The sequence below is a fragment of the Peromyscus leucopus genome, chromosome 8b (genome assembly GCF_004664715.2).
Source record: "Peromyscus leucopus breed LL Stock chromosome 8b, UCI_PerLeu_2.1, whole genome shotgun sequence".
NCBI lineage: Eukaryota > Metazoa > Chordata > Mammalia > Rodentia > Cricetidae > Peromyscus > Peromyscus leucopus.
The window spans coordinates 37,029,673-37,050,380 of record NC_051086.1 but is presented as its reverse complement, the minus strand read 5'-3'; the positions used below and the strand labels follow the sequence as shown (position 1 = coordinate 37,050,380).

At 36.1% G+C, this 20,708-nt stretch overlaps 1 protein-coding gene across 2 annotated transcripts in view; it reads right to left on the bottom strand.

Annotated features, from left to right (window-relative positions):
- Positions 1–20,708, bottom strand: part of Fnip1 (folliculin interacting protein 1) — an 88,737-nt gene that overhangs the window by 18,818 nt on the left and 49,211 nt on the right. Inside the window, exons 4-11 of one of the 2 annotated variants that reach the window (XM_028880016.2) lie at positions 20,002–20,102; positions 19,675–19,749; positions 18,377–18,468; positions 13,866–13,949; positions 12,277–12,348; positions 9,567–9,702; positions 7,217–7,418; positions 2,148–2,233 (exon numbers count right to left, since the gene is read on the bottom strand). In XM_028880016.2, the coding sequence (XP_028735849.1) occupies positions 2,148–2,233; positions 7,217–7,418; positions 9,567–9,702; positions 12,277–12,348; positions 13,866–13,949; positions 18,377–18,468; positions 19,675–19,749; positions 20,002–20,102 (848 nt within the window). The remainder of the gene's footprint in view (positions 1–2,147; positions 2,234–7,216; positions 7,419–9,566; positions 9,703–12,276; positions 12,349–13,865; positions 13,950–18,376; positions 18,469–19,674; positions 19,750–20,001; positions 20,103–20,708) is intronic. The other variant, XM_028880017.2, reaches the window with a different exon arrangement.

Below are 20,708 nucleotides of genomic sequence, written 5' to 3'. Positions count from 1 at the left end.
GGTAACAGAGCAATTAGGACATGAGTTCCAAGACTGAGGAACTGAATTAAGTTGTAGTAAATAGCCTCATGTGACTTTAGGCACAAACTGTATTCAGTAGTACAGCTCTAAAAAGAAAGCTCATTGAAATTTTCAAAAATTCTATTACCTGTCTCAGTAAACTTCTCTAACACTTAGAATCTAAAAAAGGAAACTATTTTGCCCATACATCTTTCATTTAATTAAAACATAATTTATCATTATTCAGAAAGAAAGAGGAAGAGAGAGAGGGAAAGAAACAGAGAGTGCTATAACACATGTATGAAGGTCAGAAGACAACTTCTGCGAGTTGGTTCTAGCTTTCCACCTTGGTGATATAGGGTCTCGCTTGTTTCTACTATGCTGCATAATCCAGGCTAGCTGGTCCATTAGCTTCCAGTTAATTATACTTTCTCTATCTTCTATCTCACTTCTATCTCAGTAGGGGTACTGGGATTACAGATGTGTGCCACATCTGGCCTTTTTATATAGGTTTAAGGGCTCAAACTCAAGTCATTAGGCTTAAACAGAAAGAGTTTTAGCTGCTGAGCTATCTCATTACTGCCCCCAAAAGTTCTATTGACTCTTTAACCAATATTAACACAATGTATTAACCAATATGAAGACAATACAATATAATACACAAAAATAGCAGACAGGTCACTTTAGAAAGTTCTTGGGAGAACATAAAAAAAAAATCACTGCAGAGAACTTAAAAAATGAGTAAGAACTAAAGACATTTTGCTGGGCATGGTGGCAAATATATCGAATTCTGGCCCTTGGGAGGCAGAGACTAGAGGACGGCTCTAAGTATGGGGTCAACCTGGCCTACAGAGTTAAGTCCCAGGCCAGCCAGGGATACGCAGTGAGACTCTGTCTCAAAAAACTCACTGGACAACAATGAAAAGTTAAAGATAATTTAAATAAGGTAAAAATAAAACTTTTGTAACAAGAATTTTATAGATTGAGTTCTATAAAAACAAATAGGAATATAACACAAATTAGTAATAAAAATATTTTTTAATTTGTATTTTGAGTGCTTGCTGACTGCATGTACATGTACCACATGTGTGGCTGGTGCCTGCTGAGGCCAAAAGAGGGCATCATATTCTTTGGAATTGTTGTTACAGATGGCTATGACCTGCCATGTGTGTGTTGAGAACCAAACATGGGTCCTCTTGCAAGAGCAGTAAGTGCTCTCAACTGCGGAGTCATCAACTCTCAAGCTCCCTGCAATGGTTTGAAAGAAAATGGCCCCCAAAAGGGAGTGGCAGTTTTAGGAGGTGTGGCCTTCTTGGAGTAGGTGTGGTCTTGTTGAAGGAAGTATGTTACTGTGGAGGTGGGCTTTGAGGTCTCCTATATGCTCTAGCCACACCCAGCATCTCAGTTCACTTCGTGTTGCCTTCCCATGAAGATGTAGCCAGCACAATGTCTGTCTGCATGCTGCCATGCTCTCCACCATGATGATTATAATAGACTAAACCTCTGAAACTGTAAGCCACCACCCCAATTAAGTGTTTTCCTTTATAAGAGTTGCCATGGTCATGGTGTCTCTTCATAGCAACAGACCCAAATAAAACACCCCCAGATACACATGTTAAAATTTATTTATGAGGAACTCATTCTTATAGTTACTTTATTATGCCTAAAGATATGCATGTCTTAACTGAGACAGTAAAATTTCACGTGAAATAAGCTAACTCTATACTTATCCTGAGAGAACAAAACATACATCTTCTTGAACAAGGAGCTCTTCTTATTTTTGTGTCTCAAAAGATCTAATATTAAAACTGTACCCAACTCCCAAGTGTGATTTAATAACATAACTGCCTTACTGATGGCACTCTCATACAGTCATGAGACAAAAGAAATTTGAAGAGCTGCATTTCCAGTACTCTGGAAGCTAAGGCAAGAAAACCACAAGTTCCAAGTTAGCCTTGACAACACAGTAAGACCCTGTCTGAAAAACAAATAAGAACAAAACAAAATGCCAACAACAAAACAAAAAAAGAAACTTAAATAACTAAATCTTATATAAACAAGTTAAACTGTCTTCCTCTATAAATAATTATCTTCTTAAATATACTATAAAACAAGTCTGTATTGTGGCAAAATAAGGAGTAAAGTACCTGAATTCAGTTAGGGCATCAACTATGCGATTGTATGCCAAACTTCTCTGGCTGGCATCAGCTGATCTCCTGCTCATTTTCATAGCCTTGAAAACAATCATTACATAGTTAATTCTTAAACTAATCTTAGTCAAAACACTGGAGGAAAGAAAGAACCTTAATACACATTATTTACAGTGGCTTTCTCTCCTATATCTTTGGTCATTAATGATCGTTACAAAATGTTAAAAATTCAACTGTTAAAATGTCTCTGTGGTAACAAACTGTAAAACATCTACACACAAAGAATTTAATGTTGACAGTCTGCAGGCTGCAACAACAAAAACTTCTGGCTTTTGAGACAAGGTCTCACTCTATCACCTAGGCTACCCTGAACTATACCCCAAAGTGGCCTCAAACTTTTGGTAATCCTCCTGTCCCAGCCTACCAACTGCTAGGATTATAGGTATGCACTGCCACAACCAGCTACTTTTTCTCTAAACAAAGCACATAGGAACTCATTAAGAGATCATGGTATGTCACAGGTAACATTCTTAATACCTTATGAAAAATCGAAAATTTAATACAATTCAACTAAAGAATCTCTCAAGTCATAACATGGTATTTGCTTGTTTCCCTCTCCTTTTCCCTCCCCAATCAGCACTGAGGAACAAATGCACCCCCTGGACAGCTAGGTAGGCTCTTTAACTGAACAACCCTGGCCAGGTACTTCTTTTCTCTCCCCTCCTCTTCTCTCTTCTCCTCTCCTCCTGCCCTCTCCCCCTCCCCTTTCTTTGTGGGGCTTTTTTTTTTTTTTTTTTTTTTTTTTTTTTTTGATACAGTTTGGCTCTCCTGGAACTCACTTCATAGATCAGGCTGGCCTTGAACTCACAGAGTTCATGAGCACCACCATGACCAGCTACTTGTTTTCTTAATAGCACATTCAGTGGAAACTGAAAAGCTTTCATCTAGGTAGAAAGATAGTGGACCAGTATTCAGATGGTGGATGTTAAAAAAGAAAAATCTAACTTTTTCAATGAGAACTGAATTCTGCATTCTTCATGTAACTACAAATTGATTAAACAAAATTCTACATATTTAAAGTTCCATTATTCTAAGCTGAGGACAAAGATCAAAGATCAAGCTTCATAGGCAGAAAGTAAAATTCATTGGTAAGAAACTTGCAATTTGCAGGGCAGTGGTGGCACAGCCTTTAATCCCAGCACTCTGGAGGCAGAGGCAGGTGATCTCTGTGAGTTCGAGGCCAGCAAGTCTTCAAAGCAAGTTCCAAGATAGCCAAGGCTACACAGAGAAATCCTGTCTCAAAAACCAAAAAAAGAAAGAAAGAAACTTGCAACTGGTAACATGAATGTTCCTTTGGCAGAATTTAGTGTTGTTCTTTAATCTTGCTAACATCATTTTAAAACTACATCACAAATCTCAAAGAGTGATATAAACATCAAAATAATTACCATGGTGCTTAGAAACAAAAATTAATAAAATAATAGGAGTATTTTGCAAGCTGGTTCTAGAAGAAATGCTTATTAAATTCTATCAATTATTTTATAATTTCTATTATAAAGTTACATTCACTTATGTAAATGTATCCAGTTTCATCACTCTATAATCAATATTCCAAATTGCAGAAAAGTCATTAAAACATGGAAACGTTTAAAGTAATCTTTAATGAGTTCTTACACTGCCTATCAAATTTTATACACAGTGTTTTATAAAATTCTTTTCTAAGTAGGCAGTGCATGCTGCAACCCTGCACCTGATAGATGAAGACAGGACTGAGCACCAAGCCAGAGTAGGCTATAGAATAGTACCCATCTCAACCAAACCAAACCAAACCAAACCAAACCAAACCAAACCAAACCAAACCGAAAGATCCAACCCCAAACGACAGCCATTATAAAATAATTTCCAAGTTACTCAAAATGTTTTAGGCACAAGAACTACAAATTTATCAACTTTGATGATAGAAATCAACGCAAAAGGAGAGCAGCCAACTTAATATATAAATTATTGTTTTATTTTTATTATATTTTTATATATTTATTATTTTATTATATATATCCAGTATCTAACTTGAAAAAATTAGACAGCATTTACTCATTTGTGCAGAGTTATCTATTTGTATTTTAACTGATTGAATGTAAACAAGCATCTGTGTATTCCCTAGAGGCAGAAAATCCCCCTCCTTTTGTTGGGACAAGGTTTCTCTGTGTAGCCCTGGCTGTCCTGGAACTCTTTCTGTAGACCAGGATGGTCTTAAACTCAAGAAACCACCTGCCTCTGCCTCCAAGTGCAGGGATTAAGGGCGTGCACCACCACCTCCCAACTTGCTTGCCTTTTTAATTTTGTAATTTTAATGTTTTTGCCCCTCTTTTTAACCTCTTTTAAATATATTGCCCAATTAATCTTTCTACAGCAAACCCTCACAAGAGCCTTAAAAAGGATGTCCAAACTCCCTGGTGAAGCACTCCTGTGGTTCTTTGTAACTGAGCTCTGACTATTCACTCCTCCTCCTCTTATTCTTTCCAAATTCTGTGGCAAAAAGGGATTAAGAACTTTGGTCATAGCTACTGATCAGTTAGCACAACTTTTGGGAATCTTTGTCAAGAAATAATCTGTAAAGTTCACTAAGACATTAACTATAAAAAAAAAATCACAAATGTCCTAAATGGAAAATTAAATGAGAAAAATCATTAACTATATTTAAAATAATTTGTCAAAATTAGATCAATTTTGCAACATAAAATTTCCACATGAATATTACAATTATTGTTTTGTTAATGGTCTGGCAACTTAAAAAATATTCACCAAGAATAATCTACAAAAGAGTACAATATGACACAAACTTACAACACCTGTAAATCTGCAATGCAACCAATCAGTGAAGACATCAACTTATTCAGTTTCTCCTTTATCTGATTTCAAAATTAAATGAACAGATACCTTTTAAGATAAGCCCAAATGAAGACTTCATATCAGAAAGTCGTATTTGTCTTTCCTCAGTAATAAAAAACCTAACAAACCTTCACTTGTTCATTTTTTAGCTATCTGTAGGTTTTTATTCTGTATTTTTTTTTTTTTTTTTTTTTTTTTGGTTTTTCGAGACAGGGTTTCTCTGTGTAGCTTTGTGCCTTTCCTGGAACTCACCTGGTAGCCCAGGCTGGCCTCGAACTCACAGAGATCCACCTGGCTCTGCCTCCTGAGTGCTGGGATTAAAGGCGTGCGCCACCACCTCCTGGCTATTTTTCTATTTTTTAAGCTTAGGCATTTGTTTCATATACTATTAGAAGAATTTGACATAAACAATTCATTCCTCTTAAAACACTCTCCTGACAGGGTGTTAGGGGAGGGGGTGGTGCACGCCTTTAACCCCAGAACTCAGGAGGCAGAGTTAGGTGGATTTCTATGAGGTTTGAGGCCAGTCTGATCTACAGAGCAAGTTCCAGGAGAGCCAGAGCTACATAGAGAAACCCTGAATTGAAAACAAAACAAAACAAAACAAAACAAAAAACCACTCTCTCGATGGCTTCCCCCAAAAGTTCTTTCCTCCTGGCTGAGTGGCCAGTCCTTCTCTATTTCCACTATGCTTTCCCCTGTGTTCAGATACTGTTAAAATATCAGATGAGTTTTGTGCATGGCGATAGATATGGATCTATTTGCAATCTTCTACATGTTGACGTCCAGTTATGCCAGCACCATTTGTTGAAGATGCCTTTTTTTTCCATTGTACAGTTTTGGCTTCTTTGTCAAAAATCAGGTGTTCATAGGTGTGTGAGAGTGTGTGTGTGTGTGTGTGTGTGTGTGTGTGTGTGTGTGTGTGTGTGTATTAATGTCAGTGTCTTCAATGTGATTTCATTGGTCCACATGGTATTGGTTTTTATGCCAATACCAAGCTGTTTTTATTACAATAGCTCTATAGTAGAGCTTGAGGTCAGGGATGATGATGCCTCTAGAGGCCGCTTTATTGTACAAGATTGTTTTAGCTATCCTGGATTTTTGTTTGTTTGTTTTACATATGAAGTTGAGTATTGTTCTTTCCAGGTCTGTGAAGAACTGTGTTGGGATTTTGATGGGGACTGAATTGAATCTGTAGATTGCTTTTGATAAGATTGTCATTTTTACTATATTAATCCTACCTATCCATGAGCATGGGAGATCTTTCCATTTTCTGATATCTTCTTCAATTTCTTTCTTCAGAGACTTAAAGTTCTTGTCATACAAGTCTTTCATCACTTGCTTAGTTAGAGTTACCCCAACGTGTTTTATAGTGAGACAGTTATGAAGCTTGATCTGCTTAAGGGGCCCCCTGGCAGTAGGATCAGGATCCATCCCAGGTGCATGTGCAGGCTTTCTGGAGCCCACTACCTATGGTGGGATACCTTGCACAGCCTTGATGTAGGGGGAGGGGCTTGGACCTGCCTCTGCTGAATGTACCAGAATCTTCTGACTCCCCATGGGAGGCCATTCATACCTTGTTGGAGGAGGTAATGGGGGGTAGGCTAGAGGAGGGAGGCTAGAGGGGCAGGAGGAGGGAAGAGAGGAGGTTCTGTGGTTGGTATGTAAAATGAATAAAAAATTCCTTAATAAAAAAAAATCTGATGACTGAACTCTAGGTCCTCTCTCCTCTTCCTACTTCATAATAAATCAGTTTCATGCCTTCAACTACCTTCTGTACACTGATTTAACTCTAAAACCACAAGGAAACAGAGAGAGGAACGTAAAGAATGCTGTTCTGTTTTACTTCATAACACTTACCAGCACCTAAAATACATCCATTTATTCACCTGCTATTTTATGAGCTCAGGAGAGCCCATACATTTTTCTTCAGTTACTATAACTGTCTGGTAGGCCCTTAAAGATTTAGTTTCTAAATGAATAAGCTGTCTTAGGCCTTTGACTAAAACAGTAAACTCCTTTAACAACACTGAGTCTGCTTGCAACTCCTGGAACATGTTGTAAAGCAATTTCAAAACAGCTGTCAAATTTTTGCCAAATGAATAAACACAACTCTTAATAAAGAGAATAAGATGTAAAGTAATAGATAAAAATAAGATAGAAAGGACTACACTTACCTGTTCTATTGCACTCTTTAATTTGTTCATGTGGCTTTCAAAGAGAGGAAAATGTGAAAAAAAGAATTCATTGAATTTGTTATTTTCATCTTCATCTTTGGACAATGAAAAGATTACCCCAATTGCAATCTTCTTTTTCCTCACAATTCCTGGGTTAGGGCCACAACTTTCATCTGACAGATTAAAGCTTTCTTCTATAGACCTTAAAAATAAATGTTTTTGTTTAAAACACCAATAGTTTATCTCCCTGCTCATTCAATGTAGGTGAGCAAAAGCTTTTCTGCTGTTTCATCAAATTAACTGTAAATTTACAATGTTATAACAATTGTCACCTCTCCAAGAAAACTACCTATTTTTTCATTGTTTTCAAAGAAAGTTCACCAGAGTCAAGTTGGGAGTGGCTGGGAATTTTGCCTCTTACTAGAAGTCATTAAAGAAGCAGATAATCCCAATTCTAAAATAAGCTTAAAATGTCTGAATTTTAAGATAAAAGAGAAAGGAAAGGAGGAAACATGAAGTTTCTATATCTACACCTGTACTTTAAAAAAATCTTGAGAATAAGCAAGTTGCCCAAATAGAACCACAAAAAATTAAAACACCAAAATATGTGCTGCAAGAATGAAAGTGCTAACCATAGAACTCTTGGGAGAAAACAAAGGGCTTCAGAATACTAATTGGTGATGATTTCTTTGATAGAACAGAAAAGTCACAGGCAACAACAAATAAAAAATTTGTATCCAAGGACATCATCATCAACAGATGGGAAAAGCAATCCACAGAATGGTAGAAATTATGTGCAAATCATGTCCCTGGTAAGGAACTAATATTCAAAATATTCAAAGAAGTCTCCTAACTCATCAACAGCAACAATAACAAAAACAAATATGCTGGGAGCAAAGAGTTGAATATATACTCTTCTGAAGATGATGTACAAATGACCAAAAAGCACTTGTAAATCATTTCAGGTTCATTAGGATGGCAATTAGTAAGGGGTGGGACTGAGAGTGCAGCTTAGTGGTAGAGTACGACCAGTGGTACAATGTTTGCCTCACATGTGGGCTCCCTTACACAGGACCAAAACAAAACAAAACAAAGCCAGAAGATAACATGTTGGTGAGCATACAAAGATATCAGAAATGTTTTACATTGCAAATGTGAAATCATAGTCACTATATAGCAGTTCCTCAAAAATTAAAAATAGAATGACCATATGACTCAGTAAACCCACTTCTGGGCATATACCCAAAAGGATAGAAGGCACAGATTGAAATTTTTATATATTCATAGCAGTATTATTCACAACAGCTAAAAAGTAGAAACAATCTATGTATTCATGGACAGGTTAATGGACAAAGAAAATGTAGTTCTTTTTTACACGTGTGTGTGTGTGTGTGTGTGTGTGTGTGCGCGCGCGCGCGCGCGTGCATGGGCACATGTGTGCTTACATGTAAGTAGGTATGTGTATAGAGGCCAAAGGTGGACATTGGATATCTTCCTAATCATTTTCCACCTTGTTTTTGGAGATGAGGACTCTCACTGAATCTGGAGTTCATCAATTCAGCTAAACTGTATGGCCAGCAAACTCTGTGTATCCTGTCTTTGCTTCCCCCGTGCTGGGATAACAGGTGCACCTGAATTTTCATATGGGAAATGTGCTGGAGCTCTAAACTCAAGTTCCCATGTTTACATAGCAAGCACTTTACTGACAGTGCCATTCCTCCAGCCCCTCAAATGTATTTACAGTGCAATGTTATTTAGCCATAAATATGAATTTCTTACATATGCTACAACATGGATGAACTTCAACAACATACTTAAACAGAATAAGCCAAATATAAAAGGATGAGCACTGCATGACTCCACTTTTACAAGGTACTTGTAGCTGTTAATTTATGGAGATAAAAACAGAACAGTAAGACGGCTCCACCATTAAGATCACTGCCTGTTACTCTCTCTCTAGGACTCCAATGCTCTCTTCTGGCTTTCATGGGTACCTGTACAAAGTGGCATACATTCTCACAGACATACAGACAAACCCAAAACTAAAGACTTTCAAACTACAAAAATTTAAAAGTAGAAAAATGGTCGCAAATAGCAAATGTTTTAGTTTGGGGAGATGAAAAGTTCAGATCTTAACCAGTAGTGATGGTGAGAAGGTAGTGTCACTAAACCATATGGTAATAAGGATTAAAACAAAAAATCAGTTTTGTCTGTCTTACCATAATTAAAAAAAGTGATAAAAGTTTTTAGTTACAGACTTCAAATATACAAAATGTAAGTCTCAAGCGCTAAAAACCTTACATAATCATGTATTTAGGGAATTAGTCAGTCTTGGTCAACTCCAACTTACCATCTAGGAAATACGCCATTTTCCAAACTTGTTGTTTGGCTACGTCGCCAGCGTCGCTGGTAGCTGCTGGCACAGCTTCGGGTAAGTGAAGAATTTGGGGAGGGAAATGGGGTGATGAGTAAGCTGCTCAGAGATGCTGTTAAGTTAGAAGAACATGTGTAATCATTAGTCAATGTATAAACATGGTGACAGGTTTCTTTCTGACAGATGGAAGAATAGAGTAAACCAAATATTTTGTTTAATAAATTTCTCTAAATTTTCCATTTTAAAAAGTACTTGGAGTAAAGCCTCAGAGGAGAAAACTCATGTATTAATACTATATTTATAAGAGTCTCTTAGACAATCATTTTTGGCACTGTACAACTCAGAAAAAATGCTGCTCGCAACTAACTATCACTTCTTAAGACATCCTAAATGTCCACGAATTTGGCTGCACCCTCACCATTCATAAAGGAAACCTATGCCATTAGAAGTGATTACAGATGGCTTTTAAGAAGAAAGAACATCTGAAATCAGCGTCTGAATGTCATTCAAATGGGTCACTTACAGTACTCATAGATTACTCACACACAGATTGTCAAAGCTAACACATTTTAATAAGTCTTTACTTAAGTGTCAAAAAACAGCAGACCCTACATATTACTCTCTGGAGCTAAGGTGGCAGACATAGACCAGTAGACTCCATTTGTACAGTATATAAATGCTTCAAGGCACCATGTTGTACTTGATAAATGAGTACAACTTTATCTGTAAATTTGAATATTTTCTCGTTTTAAAGTTTTATGTTTATTACTTTAAATTGTGTGTGTGTGTGTGTGTGTCTGTGTGTGTGTCTGTGTCAGGGTAATAGACATGAGAAAGAAGGTGCCAGAGAAGACTAGAAGCTCAGATCTGCAGTTACAGGCAGTTGTGAGCCACCTGACATGGGTGCTGGGAACCAAATTTGGGTCCTTTGAAGGAGCAGTATATACTCTTAACCACTGAACCATCTGTCTTACTTATTTGTAAAATTTTAATAAATCCGGAAAAAAAAAAACCAAAAACCAGAATACTGCTACAAGAGAAGACTAAACTCCAGATTAAACAGAAACAAAGGGTAGGAACTAAGAGAAACAGACTGTATTCTCAGTAAAAAAAAAAAAAAAAAAAAAAAAAAAAAAAAAAACCACCTCAACTAGAAAAGAGGGGTGAGGGTATAAAGATCCAGGCACTTCTTATTAGTGTGTTTTAGCCCCAACTGTCTTTCAAAATCAGCTGAGCTTTTTATCTTGTTTCTTATATATTCTGTACTAAATCAGTCTTTGAGAATAGAGTTCATGCATCTAAACTTATCTTTGAAAGTTCATGTTATTATAACTCATAAAGATCAAAACACAGGATAAAGTTAAAATTGCAGTTTATACTCAAACCGACTCACAGTAATAGTAAGGGTAGGTACACAATGTGAGAAGGCCTGCCATGAAGCACAGGAATCAAGTTCACAATGTCTAATAGGACTGCAAGACCAAGATGAGGACTCTTCTTATTAACGGTTTGAAGCCCCAACATACACTTCTAGTTTTAACTGGAAATGCCTTTGCCTGGCTAACTCCTTTTTATTTTCTAAGACACAATTCAAGAAGCCCTGCCTCTCTGTAATGCATTCCTGGTACTTGCCCCTTGCCCAGGGTAAGCTAGGTGTCTTTTTTTCTGAGCACAAACCTATCATCACTGAACATATTGTACAGATGATTTCAATTTCTGTTTTATCTCTATACTAGCTAACAGCAAGCAGATGTAAGCTGACATGGTTTTACTACTATGGTTTTTAAGTAGTGTCCTGAGCAATTTTTTTGTCTTGTCTTGACTAAGCCTAAGATAATGGTTTGTGATCTTCTGTCAGGAGGATCCAACCTTTTGACATTGCAACCTGATGCTGTCATCTACAAAATCTTCATTATCAGGATCCCACACAATATAACAAACAGATTAACAAACAAAAAAACCCTGTAATTACAATGCTCATAATAGGTTTTTTTTTTTTTTTGGTTCTTTGAGACAAGGTTTCTCTGTGGATGTCCTGTAATTTGCTCTGTAGAACAGGCTGGCCTCAAACTCACAGAGATCCCCCTGCCTTTGTCTCCCAAGTGCTAGAATTAAAGGCATGCATCTCCATCATCCAGCTAGTTAATGCTTTGAATAAATTTATGATTTTTGTATTAGGCCATATAAATTTATGATTTTTGTATTTTGTATTGTAGCTATCCTTGGTCACATATTGGTTGAACATGCTTGATAGAGCACACCCTACCAAACACACCTAAGAGTAAACATTTAAAATATAAAATTTAAGAAACTTCTTCCTAGCCAGGCGGTGGTGGCGCACGCCTTTAATCCCAGCACTCAGGAGGCAGAGGCTGGCGGATCTCTGTGAGTTCGAGGCCAGCCTGGTCTACAGAGCGAGATCCAGGACAGGCACCAAAACTACACAGAGAAACTCTGTCTCCAACAAAACCAAAAAAAAAAAAAAAAAAAAAAAAAAAAAAGAAAAGAAAAAAAAAAAAAAAAGGAAAAAAAAAAACTTCCTATCCTTTCTACAACCCTGTGCGAAATGTCAATATGAACAAACTAATACAGAATTAGACAATATAGACAGAGATAAAAATAAAATCACTGCTAGCTAACAAGAATATCAGAAAAAAGCAGAGTTAGTTTGTGAACCTGACATTACCAGAGCGTGCTATGCCACTGTCTCTGTCCTCATTCGGTTCTCTTCCCGGCATGTCCATTGGATTGCTGTGAACTACAAATCAAGACAAATGGTCAGTCATAAACTATATTATTATTAAGGTGGATGTTGCTCCTTTTAAATGGCAAACTAGATCATGCTTCACCTCATTGCATTCCTTTTTCAATAGCAATGGCACCAACCCAACACAAGGAGCTATTATTCAGTTGAACAAGCTTTCAGATCTATCGGAAGATTTACCATGTGATGCAAAACTATCCAAGATATAGACTCCAGGAGTGACTAAAATTCATATGTTAAGAACACAGCCAAATATAGAAATTCATACTATTAAATGAAGAAGGGTATGAATATTAGTTACTGAGGTCAAGTGACAACTCCATGGTAGTTTGCTCTGATTATATCTGTAACAATGTTTAAACATAAGCATAAGAAATAAGAATTTAAAGCTTTGTAATAAAACATTTGTTTACATTTTTTTTAAAAAAAAAGTTTAAATAGTATGATACCAATTTTGTTTAAAAACAGGTAGGGGGGCCAAGGATATAAATTAGTGATAGAGCACTGGCCTAGAACATATATAAGAACATATATAAGGCCACTGCACTGGAAAAACAACAAAACAACAAAATAAAAAGCAAAATTAAGTATAAGTACTGGCAGGATAGCTTATATATTTTTTAAACCTAGTTTTATATTTTCCAAATTTTCTAGGATAGATATGAATTGCTCACACCTACCATTTACATGGAAAATAAGTTCTAATTAAAATAAGAAGTAGAAAAGCAGGGTGTGGTGACAAATATCTGTAATCCCACCACTCAGGAGATTTAGGTAGGAGAATTTCAAATTTAAGGCCAGCTGGGTCTATGTTGAAGAGATTAAAAATAATAAGCAACAATAAATAAATCTGTAGACTGATGATTTCTACTAGAAAAGGATAATACAAGATCAGTGTGTGCATGCAATGTGTGAAAAATGGAACAGGACCGTGTTCCTGCATATATAAGCAAGACACACACTCTGCAATAATGTAATGATATGAGGAATTATGCTCACATGCCTTTTATATAGTGTTAAAACAGTGCTTGTTCATCTAAATCTTAGCTCCAAGAAAAGTTGTTCTTAGGAAGAGTGCAGATCAGAAACTTTGCAACAATTACAAAGATCAGATATTTCCAGCAATTGGTGAATTACAAAACAAAAGCTTCTTAGCCATGGAAACAAGATAGCATAACATTAACATTTCCAAGGAGCAATATAACTAGTTACTAAGCTAACTACATACTAAATTTTTCTTTAAGAGTCTGAAGTTTAAAATTATTATGACATACTGAGGAAAGAAATGACAAACAAATTTCATAAAAACATCAGTCCTGTTGATAACACATTTTGTGAAAACTTTAGGAACATACCCAGTAGAAAGCAGTACATTCCTATACTTTGTAAGCAATGCTTTCTAAACCACAACCTCCCAACTTCATTCTCTATACTCTCTTGTTTCCACAGCTTAACTAGATACTAGCCGCTAGGGCACACCAACTAGTCTACCCACACAGCACATGGCAAACCTGCAAAGAAAGAGGCACTCCTGATCAGGCGGAGCGGACCCTGCTCAGAGAATGCCCGCCTGGGGCTGCAGAACTGTGAAAGACCTATATGGCAAAAATGTAAAATACACATGAAAGAGGCCTGTTAGAGAAGCCACACTGAGTCAGGAAAATAAGGTGAGGTAAGGCAACACAGAAGCAGACCAACAGGTAAAGCACAGGAACTTTTAACCAAGCAAGAACAATTCAAGTCATTTTCCCTATTGGAAAAAGTATACTTCTCCTTTTAGTCATAGTTTATGTCAAAAAATAGTTTCATGCCTATTTATGAATAAATCCATTTATAACAACAGAAATAAGCTTCTGTTACAAAAGACAGAACTATTTCAAGTGTTCATTCTAACATAAAACATTTTAACTATTCAAAGATGTAATAGTATCTACATAATTTAATGTCTGCCAAAGAAACTTGTTTTTAAAAGACAGTTTTTTAAGACTTCAATATTCTCCTGCAAATGCGGTTAAAAAGACCATGTTACCACACTTAGCATAAGAACACAGCATACCTATCAAGGAATTTTATTGACAAATAAGCACAAAAATTGCTAGTCCAGTAATAAGCTACAAAGTAACTAAAGAAATTATGCTTTTAGAACTGTTGTTAGCCACCATGAAAACAGGAGACACAGTACAGCCTATAAGGGCAAAATTCCCAAGAGTACCACACACAACTACAAAGAAGTGATAGCAGCCTGAATACCCAAAAGAGGGTATAAAGGCCAGGAGTGGTAGCACACACCTTTAATCCCAGCAAGCAGATCGTATGAATTCAAAGCCAGCCTGGTCTACATAGAGAGTTCTAGGCCAGACAGGGCTACATAAAGATACCCTCTCTCCAAAAGAAGTGTGGGTGGGGAGCTTAAATCCTGAAATCAAGCAACTGAGTTACCTGTTACTTACATTCAATTATGACAGTCTAAGTCAGTAGTTCTCAACCTTCCTAATTCTGTAACCCTTTAATACAATTCCTCATGTTGTGGTGACCCCAACAATAATACTATTTTTGAGGCTACTTCATCACTGTGATTTTGCTACTGCCATGAATCATAATATAAATATCTGTGTTTTCCAATTGCCTTAGGCAACTCTGGTGAAAGGGTCATTCAAATACCCAGGAGATGCACCCCACAAGTAGAGAACCACTGGTCTATGGAGGAGTTGAACACTTAGGGCAGTCAGCTTTTTGCTTTAAATAGCATCTGTATTTCTCAAATTGCTGATTCTATTTTTTTCCTGCAACAGAAATTTTTGTAATTATAATGCAGCAACCCTTCCATTTCTCAATGGTCAATTCTTTTCCCAACATTCCCTATTTCAAAATTTAACGTCTTTAAACTCTTTCCTCACCCACATTTTTTTACATATGACTGTTTTCATGGGCACAGACGTGAACACATACAGAGCTTCCAGACTGAAACTGATCTTTTCTTATCAACCCACCTTCAAAGTTACTCAAATTCTTACCTATCTTTGCCTACTTCCTGCCTAAACAGAAAAAGTAACATGCAAACCTTATGATGTTGGTAACTTACTCAAGAATTCTGAGAAGTTCCTCCTTCTCTTCTTAATCTAATTCTAAGTCAGCTAGTGCCCCAACCCAACACTCTCCCTCAGAAATCTCTCTCAACTATCATATCTACCTTTAATTTCATTCTCTCAATGGCTTCATTTTTTCCATAAATTCCTACATGTAGTCAAATCTCTTTCATGTTTCTTCAATATATATCTATTCCTACAGTTGTCCAGTTTTTAAAAATGTAGTTGAAGGACACCTGGAGGTCCCTAAGACCCTTTCAGGAGGTCAGTGAGGTCTTCCACTTTCCAACAACTTACCTACAGGAGGTGAGATTTTTTTGACATATCTTTATCCCAACTGCTTAACCAGACCATTCTCACTATAGACATTCTTTTCTACAAATAAATCAAATCTAATTATGTTGTTGGATTCTAAACAACTTTCTGCTGAAGCCTTGAGAATGTATCTAAAAGATTTCCAACTGTGCTTTAAAATCCATTGCATATTTGTCACGGCTATATATTACCTATTACAATCTTCCAGCCAGTGATTAATTACAGAGGATACAAAGTCCAGGCCTATTTTGGGGAAACATGGGACATTTTTGACAACTAGGTCTTACTCAAAACTTCCTGTCTTGCCAAACCTTTCCTCCTTAGAAAGCTGTTACAGGCTGGGGCACTGATACTTAATCGTTTATATTTTTCTCCTTTACTTGGAGTCAGACACGCATCATGATCTATGGTTCTTTTGGCTTTTCCCACCTCCCTCATTTTCTTTCTCATAGTCATTTCCAGTAATAAAATGTTTTGCATAGTTAATCCTGTCATGTACTTGCTTTAAAAAACAAGTAAAGAAACTAGCATATCCTCATTGGTATCTGACTGCATAAAGCATGATATGAATTTGTTGCTGTGGCCCACAGTGCCCTTTGTCATCTTGCTCAGTTCTTTCTTTTCTCTATCATTGTTTTGTTTATTTTTGAGACTGCAATTTAATTACAGCATTTCTTCCTTCCCTTTCCTTCCTCCAAACCCTCCCATATACCCTTACCCTCAATTCTTTCTTTTCAGTTCCTTTACCTTTACTGTGTGCTCCACTCATGTGAACTTATTTACATGCTTTATGATGGTGTGTCCCGTGGTCAGGGATATACTATTACTTCTTCCTAGGTATTTCTTTCCCTAACTAGATAAGTAATTCTTCAAGTTTAAGAATCTTATTATCAAGGAAACCTTTCATAATTCTCCAAGATGAAATTCATACTTATATTTTAATCACAGTTACATAATTTTAATCTTGTATATACTATAGCATACTGTGGTTATATTATTTACCTAATGCACACCAACTACAAATCCACTGAGGCAAAAACTGTGTTAGCATACCACTGCCTCTTCAGGGTCTACCAGAGTGCTTGTTATATTATGGATGCTTAAAAAACACTTGATTAGTCAACTGGAAACATAAAGTCAGAAATAGGTCTCAACTATCCTAATTCACAGTTAAGAGTGTAGAAATGCACGCCATGCATTACTTAAAGCCTGTAGTTTAATTAAATGGATTAAATTTCTCCTCTATATTTAAACAGAAAGGTCAAATATATCTAGTCTTTATAGTGTAAATTTACTTTTAAAATATCAATTTATTGGTACTATTAAAATGAATCACTTTCCCCTCTCCTCCTCCTCCTTCTTTAAGACAGGGTTCATCTGTGTAGCCCTGGCTGTCCTAGAACTCACTCTGCAGGCCAGGCTGGCCTTGAACTCACAGAGACCTGTCTCTGCCTCCTGAGTGCTGGGATTAAAGGCGTGCACCACCACCGCCTGGCTAAAATGAATCACTTTCAATAAACCCTTGGAGTTTTTTGTTTTTTTTTTTTTTTTGGTTTTTTCGACACAGGGTTTCTCTGTGTAGCTTTGCGCCTTTCCTGGAGCTCACTTGGTAGCCCAGGCTGGCCTCGAACTCACAGTGATCCGCCTGGCTCTGCTTCCCGAGTGCTGGGATTAAAGGCGTGTGCCACCAACGCCCGGCTAACCCTTGGAGTTTTAAAATGAATCAAATTATTTTTAAAAGGCCATTTCTTTGTTGCAGTTTTACTTCACTAGAATCAGTGATTAAAATCAAGTGAGCTTGAAAGAACATTTTCTATAAGCTGACCTATACTATAAAACAGTCCTTACACTAAGACTAACCCACAGCAGGTACTTAGTAGCATCTCATTTGAATAAGCATAAATTTAAAACATAAAATTTACTATTGGCTACACAGTAAGTGACAGGGTAGCTTAAACTACACAATGAAATCATATCTCAAAAAGGAAAAAAAATCTAAATAAAAGTTTTTACTAAATAAGGGTGGCTGTCCACTCGCTGATATTATGCATCAGAAATATAATCAAGCAGCAATTTAGTTGTGCTTTCTAGACAGGAAACTGCAGAAATACTATGTCATTTTAAAATGCACTATACATGGTAACCATAATTAACTAAATTGCGCTGTTATTCTAATAAGCTTCTTAAAAGTCATCATTTGAGAATCTGCTCATATGAACCAGTTCATAAAAATGAGCACCATTTTAAAATGACTTCTTGGTTAGAGAAGAGAGTAGTGATAGTTATTCCCAGCTAAAATATTTCAGAGAGCTGGTAATGGCTTTCAATATCAATGACTCAGCCTTTCAAAGACATATTAAATTTAAAAACAAAAACCAATAAGGACAAATTAAACATGCAGAAGTTTTTTTCTCAGATACAAAATGTATATTACATTAGAATATAAGAAAAAATGTTTTCCAAATAACATAAAGGTTATACATGTGAAATTTAAACAACCTTTCCATTTACACCATTAGAAGCTCTCTGGTTATACAAGAAATCTTTATAATTAAGTGGCTTCAAATACTTTTATACTGTTAACATTTGTTAACTTTATAAAATAAAAATAAACCACCTACCTATATTTCCAAGCAGTCCATTAATAACTGTGCTGCTATCAGCCTTTAATGTATTACTGTCCTGATTGATGAATTCAAGACTGTCTTGCAGCCTACAGAGGAAAGAAAAATCAAGGAAATTCCAAATACCTTTTATGTTTTTAATGGACTATTCACACATCCCAAAGAAATTCCAAGTGTAAAATTTCTTGAACTATTTAAGGCAAAGGGGACTACTGGGAATAAGAAGAAAATAGGGAGCTGAATATGAACAAAGTATAATAGAATGAACATATCATTATGAAATATACTATTTTATATATTTGCTAAAAACTTTAAACCCTTTTTACGTTAAAACTATTATTAGTAGCACTATAAGCATAAACTATGATGATAACTATGCAAACACTTAAGCCATCAGTTAGTAAGCTATACCTGAAGGCTATATCCAGACGCTGTACATTTTATAAATAAAATTTCACAGGGGGACAGGTCATGTTTTTTCATTTACATGTTGCTTAAGGCTGCTTTAATGCTGTAATGATAGCAGTAAGAAACTACAGCATTCTATACAGCTAACAAAGTAGAAAATATTTATCATCTGGTTCTTTCTGAAGTAAATTGTTGACACTGACATACATCACAGACAAGGTTTCCCTCATATTTTGGACTAAAAATATTTTCTAAACATCTGGTGCTGGGAATGGTCAAAAGAGCAATTGCAGATAAGGAAGGGAACATTGGAGGGGGAAGAGAGCAGCAAGAAGAGCAATCAAATCATCACACATTAAAAATGGTATATATTACTTTCATTTTCTTTAAGAATAACAAAAGTAAATACTATGCTTTCAGTATGAAGTATCTTTTCCATAAATTTTAAGAATTATCAGTTAAAATTTAGAAAAAAAGAAGACTGTAATGTTTTAAAATCAGTGATTGTTTTAATTTCTACTTCAGGATTAAATTTAAAAAGTTGGTATTTTGGCAATATCATTTTTTATTATATTCAGAAATAAAAGATGTAATTTTTCTTCTGTAGTTTTCCAGAAGATGTATCAAGAACCAAAATGTTGAATGCATTTCCATCATAGCCTAGTGTACTCTTTTCAGTCTACTCTTCTATGTTGAGTTAGCAGTCATACCTTTGTATTTTTCAGCTTAATTTTATTCAGAAAGGGTGTAATCTGGTTTCCATAAACTTTCAAACTTGGGTAAGATATAAAATAAATGTACTATAATTGAAAAAGGCATTTTAAATGTTCATTCTTGTATATCTTAAATATCAAATATCAATTTCCCCCTGCATCCATAGCACTTACGTATTGAGACTTCCACAGATACTGCTTCCAGTCCGGGCAGTGAAAACTTTGCTAAGCATGAGCTGTGGAGGTGAGCTACGAAAGAAAACACAATGTCAGAAAGAGATAAAACTAAAATACAAAGACTTTTTGATTTACTGTAAATAAAATTTGTATGCTAGAGATTTCATGACATCATCATAAGGGCTGAGAAGAAACACTAAAACCATGGCATCATAAGCTGGGCATCTGATGTGCTCAATCTGAGTAAAGATCTAAGAAATCCTCCCATCTTCAAAAAACCTGAACATCTACAATGAGTATAACAGAAGAACTGAACTCCCTCACCGGATCTGATGAATTTTCAAAGTGGATCCTTTGTAGCTCATTGCTACTGAGCCAAACATCATTTCTCCAAGCATATTGGCATCAGAAGAGCACCGAGAACCCTGAATAAAAATTAAAAACATAAATGCAATTAAAGAATTAAAAGCCTTATAATGATTTCAAATATTATTTTTTCTTTATAAAATATAAACCTATGTTAGTTTTTCTAATAATTTTAATTCTGTATTATATAAACTGTTTTGCAATTTGTTCTTCATCATATGGTTTCTTTTTTTTTTTTTGGTTTTTCGAGACAGGGTTTCTCTGTGTAGCTTTGGAGCCTGTCCTGGATCTCGCTCTGTACCCCAGGCTGGCCTTGAACTCAGAGATCCATTTGGCTCTGCCTCCCAGTGCTGGGATTAAAGGCGTGCGCTACCACCGCCCAGCTCATATGGTTTCTTATGTTAATCCTAACCATATCACTAAACGGAAATTCCACTTATTTTTAAATCTGTACAGCTATTGGTAGGTATACTAATACCTATAATCCTAATAGTGGGGAGACCAAGGCAGGAATATCTCAAGTTTCAATCCAAGCTGGGTACTTTGGGAGACTCTGATTCATTTAAGGATGGAAGGGAGGGAGGAAGAGGAAGGGATGGAAGACGAAGAGGGTGGGAGGGATTTGCACATTATTTGATTACATAAAATTACCATACTTCAGGGCT